Source organism: Corylus avellana, chromosome ca5 (genome assembly GCF_901000735.1).
Source record: "Corylus avellana chromosome ca5, CavTom2PMs-1.0".
NCBI lineage: Eukaryota > Viridiplantae > Streptophyta > Magnoliopsida > Fagales > Betulaceae > Corylus > Corylus avellana.
The window spans coordinates 33,687,980-33,700,234 of NC_081545.1; the positions used below are offsets into that span (position 1 = coordinate 33,687,980).

Genomic DNA, 12,255 nt, shown 5'->3' on the forward strand with positions numbered 1-12,255 from the left:
ATAGGCCGACCGTATCAAATCCTTTTTTCTTCTAGTATCAAATCATTCTTTTGTGGCAGTGTTATTTAAGCTCCAAAATTTAAAGTTTCTTGGGTTGTGGTGGTGTGGAGGGAGAGAGGGGAGAGGGAAGAAATAATTGCAGAGGCTGGCCATGGGGGGTTTGGGTTGAGTCAGAGTGAGAGAGAGAAAAATTAAAATAAAAAATAAAAAATAAAAAAGATTAAATACAAATATTTAAAGAAAAGTAGAAAATAGAATAAAGAAGCTGTTGAAGTTTGTATAGAAAAATGAGTAGGTAAAATAGAGAATAGTGCTTTTTGAGTAGGTAAAATACCTAATGCTGCTGCAGATGCTCTCATAAGTCATGTCTCACAATTCTCTCTCATCTCTCATCTCATATATATAATATAATTAAAAGAAACAAATATTTTAATGATATACAAAATGATAAAGGAAAACTATTGGGGTGTATTTTGACATAGGGAAGTAAAAAGTGGTTTGGATATTCAAATGTAGGGAAAATGACAAGAAAGCTGCTGGGAATGCGCATAATGTATTTTGACACAAAGAAGCAAAAAGTAGTTTGAATCATTAAATATAGAAAAAATTATGAAGGAACTGCTGAAAATGCTCTAACTACATGGCCTTATATCAAAAATACAAAATTGTAGAGAAACATCCAGGAATGATCTAAAGGGTACTTCTTTCATTGAAAAGTAAAACTCATGAATGAAGCAAGCACCAAAATATAACTCCATTTGTTTCTTCATACGCTACCGCTCTGATGCCAAGTTATTACGCCACTATGATTACTTGGGGGCGTCTAGAAGTACATGACTGGGCGAGGCTCTAGGATCGGTTTTTCTGAATAATTTCAAAAGCTCTGCACCTCCCAAACAACTGAAAAGTTAAAATACTGAATCTTGATAATATTATTCATCAATCCATTGCTTAAATAAGCGTTACAAGACACTGTAAACAAGAACAGAGAAAATGAATTACATGATGAGGTACATTACATTCTACTACAGATATTGATTACTACTACTATTAATTACTGTGGAGATAGATACCCTCTTATTCTAGAATTCTCTTATTCCACGAGTCCTGCCATTGCATGACTATTGCCACGTAACAGTTTATTAAAGCAATTCCACGCTTTTCTTATTTAGGTAGAAGGTAAAGATGGACCCATTAATAACTTAATTATTCCAAATATATATTTGGGGTTCAGTGAGGAATCCGCAGATAGATTGGGATCGGATTGGGAGAATTTGGAGGTGAATCCCACACTGAGAAAGTGCTTGTAGAATTCATCCATTTATTCGTCAATTCTGGGTAATGACGGTCTATTACATCCTTCAAGCTCTCTGTATTGTTTACCCATGCAAGTCCTTTCTCCGTGTATGTCTCCTCGTTGAAATTGATCGTGAAGAACTTATCTGCTTCCAGCCTCCTGCACGTACACATGCCAAAACAAGTTAGTTATCAACTTATTGTATGTCCGAATCTTAATTTCAACACCTAATTATAATCATGGCATTCCACCTACTTTCGAAAAAATTAATTAATTCTGCCTTTATGTAACATTCATTTGATCATGTAACTTTGAAGTAATGAAGGAATAGAAAATTTTGTTAGATATATAGCATTAATGCGCCACCTAATTTACCTTCAAGGGTGTGTTTAGCCCTGTGATTTCATAAGCCAAAACTGCGTTTTAAATAAAATTGCAGAAAATGTCATGTTTGGCCATTAGCGGGGAGTGTGTTTTTTAAAAAAAAACCAAAACAAAAATGATAGGCAAAGGGATGTGTTTTAAAAAACACACCCATTTACAAGATCACTACTAAATATTTAATTGTGTTTTTAAAAAATCAAGTTTTCATTAATTGCATCTTAAAATTGCTATATTTGAAATTCACATTTTGAAACTGCTAAATCAAATTGACACTAAACAAGGCTTTGAGGCCCTCGAAATTCTTAACTCTTTAGATCTAGGTTAGGGGCAGAACTAAAATGTTTAGTTTTTGTGATACTCATTGGCTTGGGGGGACTGTGGGCTAGAGTCCCCCAAGCCCGAGGGTAGTTTCGTCCTGATCTAGGTTATGATAACTTATAACCAAGTTAATCATCATGTTATATTTGTATCACACATGATTCCCTTATTTAATTTCATTACAATTACTGGATTTGTTTTATTACCTTGATGCCATTAGTAAGAATATTACAAACGCTGTCTCACTAATAGCGAACCCAGTGATCTTTTTCTCTGCCATGAGGCCCACAAGCACATCAAGCTCTTCAACATCATCACCGTACACTTCTTCAAGCGCTCGGATTGCTTCATTGTCATCCGTCAGATCTTCCCACTTCGAAATGGGTATCAATAGTAGGGCCCTGCGGAAGTCATTGTACCTTGCGACACTCCTCTCTCTGTCCCTATAGACTGCATCATGGAGGCTAAAAAATAAGCTTCACACGGAATATATATTGGTCAATCAATTAAATAAACGATCCAAATTGGATAATACTACCTTCAAGAGCTAGTAGGTCCACATGATGAGGCCTATCATTAGCATCTCTGTCATGTACTATAAGGTCCCTGAGCCACGTAGGATAGTTCCAAAGCTCTAGGGCCCCACTAGCTTGGTGGCCCATTGAAACCAGTTGCTTTGTGAACCCAATTTCTGCCAAGGCCTTTTCTCCCGTAATACCTATCATATTTGCCATAGGAACCCTGCTATGCAAAATAAATAATTAGGACAAAACATGCGTAACATAAACATTAATTAATTTCCAAGAAAATTGCATGCACGAATTTTTCTGCTTAGGGAAATTAATTAAGAGTGTTATACTTTTCGATCAACGGTGGTGATTTGTCCGGTCCTGGAGCGGCCGAGATGTCCCGGAGGTGAAGGTGATCAGGTAAAAGCGAGTGCATACGATAAACACTCACAAACTCCTCAGTCAATGAGTAAGGGACACCATGATTATTTGGTTTCTTTAGACCCACCAAACCTCCCAATATGGCTCCTCCAACGTGACCAAATGTGTCCTTGAATGTCTTACCCAACAATCCATACCTGAAATAGATGTTCAAAAACCATTGTATATATAACAATTAAGGTCGAATTTTGGATCATCCTTTTGTGTTTAATTACAATCATCCTATAGTTGAAATTTTACCAGTTGGCACGCATCCCTGCAAGCAATGTATCAGTTTTGAGGAGCTCCACTGTCCAATCTATTGTATGGATCTTAGCAATTACTGCTGATGTCACCAACCTTGCATGACGATATAAATCTTCATCACCCAACTCTGGATATTCCTTCTGAAACATTATGAAAATGAGGCATTTTTGAGCTCAAGATGAGTCGCATGACAAGTGATAAATATTCACATGCTACGTACTGACGTACGGCAAATTCAAATTAATACCTTGAGGGTGTCACAGACAGCATTGTGTTCTTTAATGAAGAGGGCCTGCAATGTTGAGACACCAGCCCAACTATTACGAACATCTCCTGACACAGCAATGCCATCTTGGTCATGGAGAAGAAGGCCATCTGGTGATATTTTGAGTTTCCCATCTTCGAAAGTTCTCACCTTTCGCAATGTCTCTGCATTGCTCCCATATATAACACTTCCATCCCTGATATTCACCATCATTCATGTTAGTGACATGCAAAAATGTTGTTCAGGAAATTCGTACAGTCATTTGCAATTTGAGATTATCTTTGCACGGGTGCTGTTTTGGTATTACAATTTTTATTACAAGTTCTTTATAAATTGATGTGATAGTTACGTGACACTTATTACATTACAGTTCTACGTTGACTACTAACATGTCAGTTTATAAGTCTATGTACGTGTCACTTATAATGTTAGTCATTAAACAAATAGTTTAGTTTGTTCCTACCACCATGGTGTACGAATGTTCAATGTCCCATGCTTAATCTCGTGAAAGCCGGTTGGAACCTCCTTTGTCTCGTAGAACTTGAAAGACTTGAGGGGGCATTGGTTTGCAACTTCTATAGGTGCAGTAAGCTCAATCTACAATAATTTTGTCCAAATTAATTAAAGAACATTCATGCACACATAAATAAATAAATAAACATATATTTATTATTGACACAAAAACAAAGTGTTTGATTTCAATATATATATATACAAAGCAAACCTGATTGGTATCCTCCAAGTGGTCAACCCAATCATGTATCATAAACTGAATCCAAGAAGCAGCAATCATGTTGAATTGCTTCCCTGTGTCGGTGAATTTTCTCCGCGCAAGAAGTTTTGTGGCCACCACCATCGGATCTGGTTTCGTTAGCTGCGCGCACATATATATATCATCCAAATTAAGTGTTGTTATAACAAAGGAGGGATCGAGCAATCAGTTTGCATAAGAATTAATGCATTGTCGAAATGGAGCAATCACTACGTACGTAGTGCTTACAAATATATACCTTGTTCTTTTGATCAACGGGGAGAAGGTTTCTGCCAAAGAAAGTTTCATCACTACCTGCACCTTCATTGAAGGGATCGTTGTGTTTTCCATCGGCTGTCTTATATGGATAATCCCCGGGGTTAAACCTGACACCCATCGGAGATCTACCAACGTTGATTAAATTGTATTCCTGGTGAAGGTGCCGGCGAATGGCGAGATAAAATAGACCTAAGAACACTGGAAAGCGGTGCCATATCCCCAACTTATCAACGGAGTGCACAATCTGCATGAAAGATAACACGTCATTGTCTTCTTCCTAAAAAAGGAAACATACGCTAAAGATCAGTAGTATCTAGCTACGTACATGCATGTCTTGACATTTTTGGAAACATACGCTAAAGCTTATGAACATTATGACAGTAGATATAGATAGAATGATAAAGTGGGATTTTTACAAGGAAGAGGAAAGCATCAATGAGAGTCATCTTCGCAACAGCTGCATGGAAATCTTCATGGATGAATCCATGGAAAAGTGGAGTTAGGAGATCCCTCAGCGATGCCATTACTGCAGAAAACATAGCTTAATTAAGATCACAGCTAGCACTCTCTATTTTTTGTTTTCATGAATGATCACAACCCTCTCTAGCTCTATATATACACTAAAAGGAAGGACCTCCTTCGTGCAAAACGTCAAACGTTCGATCGGGGGACCATTAATTCGCTGCAATTCGGCCTTTTTGATCAACATGATTCAAGTGAGGAGTGGAACTAATTAGTGTTGATGTGACTTTTATTGGTCATATATGGGCATGAAAATCAGAAACAATCACCTTATAATAAATTTATACCCTTTTTTTTTTTTTTATAAGAAATAAATTTATACTTTGCTTTCCTATGTTCTTAGCATATTCCTATAATAACCCATTAATGATAAAATTCATTCAGTTTATTATCCAGGCTTCCACATTTTTATGTTCTGTTTTACCATTTTTCTTCAAGTGGTGTTGCTAGCCACCTTCAACAATTGGCCAAGGACTTAACCAAGGATTTTTATCGATGGTGGCACAACATGAATAAAAATATATTTAGATAAAAGGGCTAAGGTATGGGTGAGAAATATATTAAGATTGAAGATTAAATCAATATATAAAAGATAAAATTAGTATCTATTTAGTGTTAAGAAAATATAAGCAAAAGAAAAGACAATAAAATAATTATTTCTTAATATATTTCAATTTGTAGTTTAATTATCTATCAAAATGGAACTCGACGTTCTTTTAGATCCTAAAAATCATCTATGATTGAATATGTACTAACATTCATAGCAATGTTTCCTTTAATATATATACAACATCAAAGAATCAATCATAAACTCGTATTTAAATTTATCGTGAAACTTAGTTTCAACAATATTCATAACTGACAAGTGACAATGCTTGTTCAATTTGTAGCTGTGGTAGAAACAGGAAGAATAAGCGCAAGTACAACGACTCGATATATACAAGTTGGTTGATGGTTGATATTCTGGTGCTTACAAACCATGCATTTAGACAATTTAAAAATATTTGACAATCATTGAAAGTATGAATTTTGAATTACATTATGCTCATAATGTTAAGTTCTATTTTCAATTTTTTGTCCATGATCGTATTTAGCATCTGACTAATATTATCTGATATATGTAAATTTGGGACCAAATTCATTGGTATATGTAACGATATTCAAATATTGGATATTTCATCTCCTGTGGTCAAAGATTGATGGCATTGAATCTGAAGCAAAATTTGACCGTTGGGGACCATATAAATGAGGACAATATTGCTCCATATTTGCCCCACGAAGGAGAGAATTTTTTGAACCGAGCCTTATCTATTTAATGGCAGCAGTGACACGTGATTGTATTCAGCTTCGTACGTAATCTTATCTCTTACTTTTGGCCAGATTCCTACACCTATTCATCGTTGAATCAGAGGAATTTTGCAAACTTCAAAGAACATATTTGTCTTTGGAGGGTTTTGAGATGATGATTGAGAAAGGATATGTGCCTCGGGAATCTTTAACCGATCGACATCACCCATGCCCCGCTTCGATGAGATAAGATTTTGAAGCTGAATGGTAAATGTGAATGCTGTAAATAAATATAATGTTGTGCACGAGCCACTAGTTTCAATATATAACAATATTTAAAGATCATGCACGATCAGGAGAAAACGAATGAATATCATAATTAATAACAACTTAGAAAAATTATAGCCCACAGTAATGACATATATACGCCACTTGTCCTTCAAATGCCTATGTGGCGTGATCTAGTAGCTAAGTTGGGTTGGGTTACGCTTTCCACTCATCGATCAATCTCCCCCCACCCTCCTTTTTTTTTTGTTCTAATTTTAATTTGTATTTCTTTTCTCGGCAGCCAGACAGACCCAATGGCTAATGTTTGGCCACGTTGTTGGGGGTTGTATTTGCTGGTTTTCCCATGTTGGAGAGAGAGAGAGAGAGATACTTACGGATGTGCAACGTGAATACCGTGTCCAAATAGACAACATATATAGGTGATTGGATTTAGGACCATATATATTTGTGCTCAAATTTTGTTCTTTTGCAAAGATGTCATCTTTGGGAAAAATGATAAACAAATGTATCAGTTTAATATTTCTAGGTAATATTAGACATAATAAGCTTATGGTTTATTAAAGTAGTTGCACGAACATTTTGCCCTTCCAAGTAGATCGAGGGTAAATTAAGACAGACTCAATATACAACTTCATTATTCCAAATAATACATAATAGGGTTTGCTATAATATGGGATTCACTTAGGAACTCGCAGATAGAGTGGGATTGGATTGTGAGAATTTGGAGGTGAATCCCAGACTGAGAAAGCACTCGTAGAATTCATCCATTTCTTCGTCAATTCTGGATGATGACGATCAATTACATCTTTCAGGTTCTCTGTATTATTTACCCATTCAAATCCTTTCTTTGTATACGTCTCCTCGTTGAAATTGCTTGTGAAGAACCTATCTGATTCCAGCCTCCTGCACGCATGAATGCCCAACCAAGTTAATCATCACACACGATTCCCTTATTTAATTTCATTACAATTATTGGATTTGTTTTATTACCTTGATGCCATTAGTAAGAATATTACAAAAGCTGTCTCACTAATAGCGAACCCTGTGATCTTTTTCTCTGCCATGAGGCCCACAAGTAAATCAAGCTCTTCAACATCATCACCGTACACTTCTTCCAGAGCTCGAATCGCTTCGTTGTCATCCGTCAGATCTTCCCATTTTGAAATGGGTATCAATAGTAGGGCCCTACGGAAGTCATTGTACCTTGCGACATTCCTCTCTCTGTCCCTATAAACTGCATCATGGAGGCTAAGAATAAGCTTGCTTCACATTGAATATAAATTGGTAATTAAATCAATTAAATAAACGATCCAGATTAGCTAATACTACCTTCAAGAGCTGGTAGGTCCACATGATTAGGCCTATCATGGCCATCCACCTCCTGTGGTATAAGGTCCCTTAGCCATGTAGGATAGTTCCAAAGCTCTAGGGCCCCACTAGCTTGGTGGCCCATTGAAACCAGTTGCTTTGTGAACCCAATTTCTGCCAAAACCTTTTCTCCCTTAATACCTATCAAATTTGCCATAGGAACCCTGAAATACAAAAAAAATTAGGACAAAACAATTATTTCCATGAAAATTGAATGGTACACCAATTTTGATGCCGAGTTAAATCAAGAGGGTTATACTTTTCAATCAATGGTGGAGATTTGTTCGGTCCTAGTGTGGTTGAAACGTCCCTGAGGTTAAGGTGATCGGGTAAAAGCGAGTGCATGCGATAAACACTAACAAACTCCTCAGTCAATGAGTAAGGAACACCATGATTATTTGGTTTCTTTAGACCCACCAAACCTCCCAATATTGCTCCTCCAACGTGACCAAATGTGTCCTTGAATTTCTTACCCAACAACCCATACCTGAAATAGATGTTCAGAAAGTACGTACCATCATATAACCATTATAAGTTTGAATTTTGGATCATCCGTTTGTGTTTGCAATCATTCAATAGTTGAACCATAGAGATTGCATTTAAGTTTGTGAACAAAATTTTCATTTTCGGTTGCCTTAATAGATATTATGAAAATGAATTAAAAACCACCATTTTGCATTTTTCTTTTAGTATTAATCATATATATATAGAGAGAGAGAGATATGGGGAAGAATACCAGTTGGCGCGCATCCCAGCAAGCAATGTATCAGTTTTGAGGAGCTCCACTGTCCAATCTATTGTATGGATCTTAGCAATTACTGCTGATGTCACCAGCCTTGCATGACGATATAATTCTTCATCACCAAACTCTGGATATTCCTTCTGAAACATCATTAAAATGAGGCTGTTTTGAGCTCATGATGTATGGTCGCATGAAAAGTGGTAAATATTCACATGCTACGAACAGCTGATCCAATATACCTTGAGGGTGTCACAGACAGCATTGTGTTCTTTAATGAAGAGGGCCTGCAATGTAGAGACGCCAGCCCAACTATTACGAACATCTCCGGACACAGCAATGCCATCTTGGTCATGGGGAAGAAGGCCATCTGGTGATATTTTGAGCTTCCCATCTTTGAAACTTCTCACCTTTCCCAACCTCTCTGCATTGCTCCCATATATAGCACTTCCATCCCTGATATTCACCATCATTCTTGTTAGAGACATGCAAATTTTTAAAATATATAATCACTTGTCTAGGGAAGAAATTAATTTAATTTTTTAATTTATATTCTTACATTTATTACACCAACAAATAAAAAATTAAATTTGATTACGAAAAGTTTCTTACCACCATGGTGTACGAATGTTCAATGTCCCATTCTTAATCTCGTTAAAGCCAGTTGGAACCTCCTTTGTCTTGTAGAACTTGAAAGACTTGAGGGGGCATTGGTTTGCAACTTCTCTAGGTGCAATCAGCTCAATCTACAATAATTTTGTCCAAATTAAAGAACATGTTTATATATATGCACATAAATAAATAAACATATATTTATTATTGACACAAAAAAAAAACAAAGTGTTTAATTTCAATATATATATAGAAAGCAAACCTGATTGGTATCCTCTAAGTGGTCAACCCAATCATGTATCATAAACTGAATCCAAGAAGCAGCAATCATGTTGAATTGCTTCCCTGTGTCGGTGAATTTTCTCCGCGCAAGAAGTTTTGTGGCCACCACCATTGGATCTGGTTTCCTTAGCTGCGCGCGCACATAGCATCTAAATTAAATTATTGTTATCATTATTATTAATTTTATTTTGATATGTCTACACAAGAGAATGGGGAGAGAGATTTGAATTAGTGACCTCCGCTTTATGAGGTATGATCAACAGCTGATTGAGCTACTCATTGAAGACCCAAATTAAATTATAATAGGTAATTAAATTAATTATTCATAGCATAAATATTGTAACTCTTTTAGATTTCTTATAACTTTTACTAGTAGAGTTTCACATGCAGCAAATTATCTTAATAATTTGAAGTAATAAATATTTAAAAAAATAAAAAATGCTAGGCATACGGAAGAGAGAGAAATTCATAAACAATGAAAAAAAAAAATTAAATCTCTCTCTCACTCACACGCAGCACTGGCAGCAGAGAAAAAGAGTTCTTTGCTGCCCAGTGCCTCTCTCTCTCTGTCACTCTCTCTCTCACACACTAAAAAAAAAAATTCTCAGGCTAGTCGCTGGGTTCTAGCCGTGACCCAGGCGGTATACCTAGCATTTCTCTTAAAAAGTTTCAAGTTTCATGCTTATATTGAGCCACGTAATCATATAAGCACGTATAGTGTTTATGTATATAGGACCATTTATTTATTTATTACATATGAGATAATATTTAGTTATTTATATGGAAAATATTGGTAGGACCACGTGTGTTTCTCGTCTCTTTATATCAAAACTTCGGATTTCAATTTTTTAAATTTGATATCCGAGTTTACAATCATTTTAAGTCCTGATATTTTTTTCTTTCTTTTTTTTTTTTTTTTTCCTCTCAAAAAAATGACAAAATTAATATGAAAATATACTCTCCTTTAAAAAAAGTTGAAAAACAATTAAAAACACAAGAAATGGAGATAAAAAATGAAGTTGATTTATACATCTGAATTGAAGCCATATCCGTGCAGCTAGCCATGATGATGGCTAGATGCGACCCAACCCCATCATTGTCGAGCTCTCAACCAGCCACGGCCGGCCTTGGTTAAATATTGGGTGCGTCAAGGTCGAGTTCTCATGCACCCAACCATGCATATATAGTGGTTAGGCATAACCCAATGGTTGAATTTGGGTATAACCCAGCCACGGGGGCCGGTAAGTATAGTGGGGTGAGTCCATCATGATCAAACCCTCTCTTTTTTCTTTTTTAATAAAAAAAAATCGTATCTTATCTTCTTCTTCTTCTTCTTCTTCTTCCTAATAGTTTTTATTTTTTTATTATTTTTTTTTAAAAAAGAAGAATATTATCAAACAACTCAACATACATAAAACATTTAGGGACAACTTTCACCTTTCATAACAAAAAAATGAAAAAAAACACCTTTTAAAAAGGGTTGCCAAACGAGCTCGTTAACATAATTGTATCTCATATCATTTATATTATTTATTTAATAAAAAAATGACAAGATTTTGGGGTTTAAAAAATTTAAATGATAGTAAACTTAATTTTCAAATTTTTAAAATTAAAAATCGAGATGTACGTGTGAGTCTTATATGGTCCCAACGGGAGAAATATCAAATACCTTGTTCTTTTGATCAACCGGAAGAAGGTTTCTGCCAAAGAAAGTTCCTTCACTACCTGCACCTTCATTGAAGGGATCGTTGTGTTCTCCATCAGCTGTCCTGTATGGATAATCCCCAGGGTAAAACCTAACACCCACCGGAGATCTTCCAACGTTGATTAAATTGTATTCCTGGTGAAGGTGCCGGCGAATTTCGAGATAAGTTAGACCTAAGAACACTGGTAAGCGGTGCCATATCCCCAGCTTATCAATGGAGTGCACAATCTGCATGAAACACACGAAAAAGATAACGTCACTAATTAATGTCTTAATTCCTCCCATAAAAGGAAATGTCTACATGCATGTCGATCTTGGCATTTTCAGAAACAAAAAAGAATGATAATAATATAATATTGCACAAGCTTATGAACATTAATGGCAGTACAAGGAAGAGGAAAGCGTCTATGAGAGTCATCTTGGCAACAGCTTCATGGAAGTCATCATGGATGAATCGATGGAAAGGAGCAGTTAGGAGAACCCTCAGGGACGTCATTACTACAGACAACATTGTCGTTGCTCAATTGCATACAATCACTACTCTTTCTTTGAGATATATATATACCAAATGGAGGGACGTCGTCCTTCGTGCAAAAATGTCAAACGATGATCGATAGGCGGCCAATATAATAAAGACGCATTAATAATATAATAAAGACAAAGCTCAATAATTTTAATTGCATGACAACAATATATAATTTTCTATAAAATAACATTACTCTATTAATTATTTAGTTTTTGTAAATTTCGTTTTTGTTCTCCCAATAGTTTTTAAAAAACCTGTTATCATTATTAATTTCTGAAATATAAGAAAACGTCCATAAAAAAAAAAATAAAAATAAAAAATAAAAAATAAAAAATTGAAGGTCCATCACGGCATCAGCATCAGTGAGACGGAGGGAGGGGCGAACCGGTTGGGGCCATGGTCCCCCCCCCCTCCCCACTTCCTCAAAAAGATGTTA

At 35.8% G+C, this 12,255-nt stretch overlaps 2 protein-coding genes across 2 annotated transcripts; both read right to left on the reverse strand.

Annotated features, from left to right (window-relative positions):
* Nucleotides 1-914: 914 nt before the first annotated feature.
* LOC132182474 (alpha-dioxygenase PIOX-like) lies at nt 915-5,059 on the reverse strand. Its single transcript, XM_059595730.1, has 10 exons — nt 4,907-5,059; nt 4,471-4,734; nt 4,185-4,334; nt 3,924-4,057; nt 3,443-3,656; nt 3,190-3,335; nt 2,859-3,086; nt 2,538-2,740; nt 2,206-2,449; nt 915-1,456 (listed from the first exon to the last, which is right to left on the reverse strand). Exons 1-10 carry the CDS (start codon nt 5,027-5,029, stop codon nt 1,231-1,233), a joined length of 1,932 nt encoding a protein of 643 aa, XP_059451713.1. The 5' UTR covers nt 5,030-5,059; the 3' UTR covers nt 915-1,230.
* A 2,103-nt stretch (nt 5,060-7,162) lies between these two features.
* On the reverse strand, nt 7,163-11,804 carry LOC132182475 (alpha-dioxygenase PIOX-like). The gene is made up of 10 exons (XM_059595731.1): nt 11,682-11,804; nt 11,258-11,521; nt 9,569-9,718; nt 9,307-9,440; nt 8,937-9,150; nt 8,692-8,837; nt 8,215-8,442; nt 7,917-8,119; nt 7,578-7,821; nt 7,163-7,490 (listed from the first exon to the last, which is right to left on the reverse strand). Exons 1-10 carry the CDS (start codon nt 11,802-11,804, stop codon nt 7,265-7,267), a joined length of 1,932 nt encoding a protein of 643 aa, XP_059451714.1. The 3' UTR covers nt 7,163-7,264.
* Between the last annotated feature and the right edge of the window lie 451 nt (nt 11,805-12,255).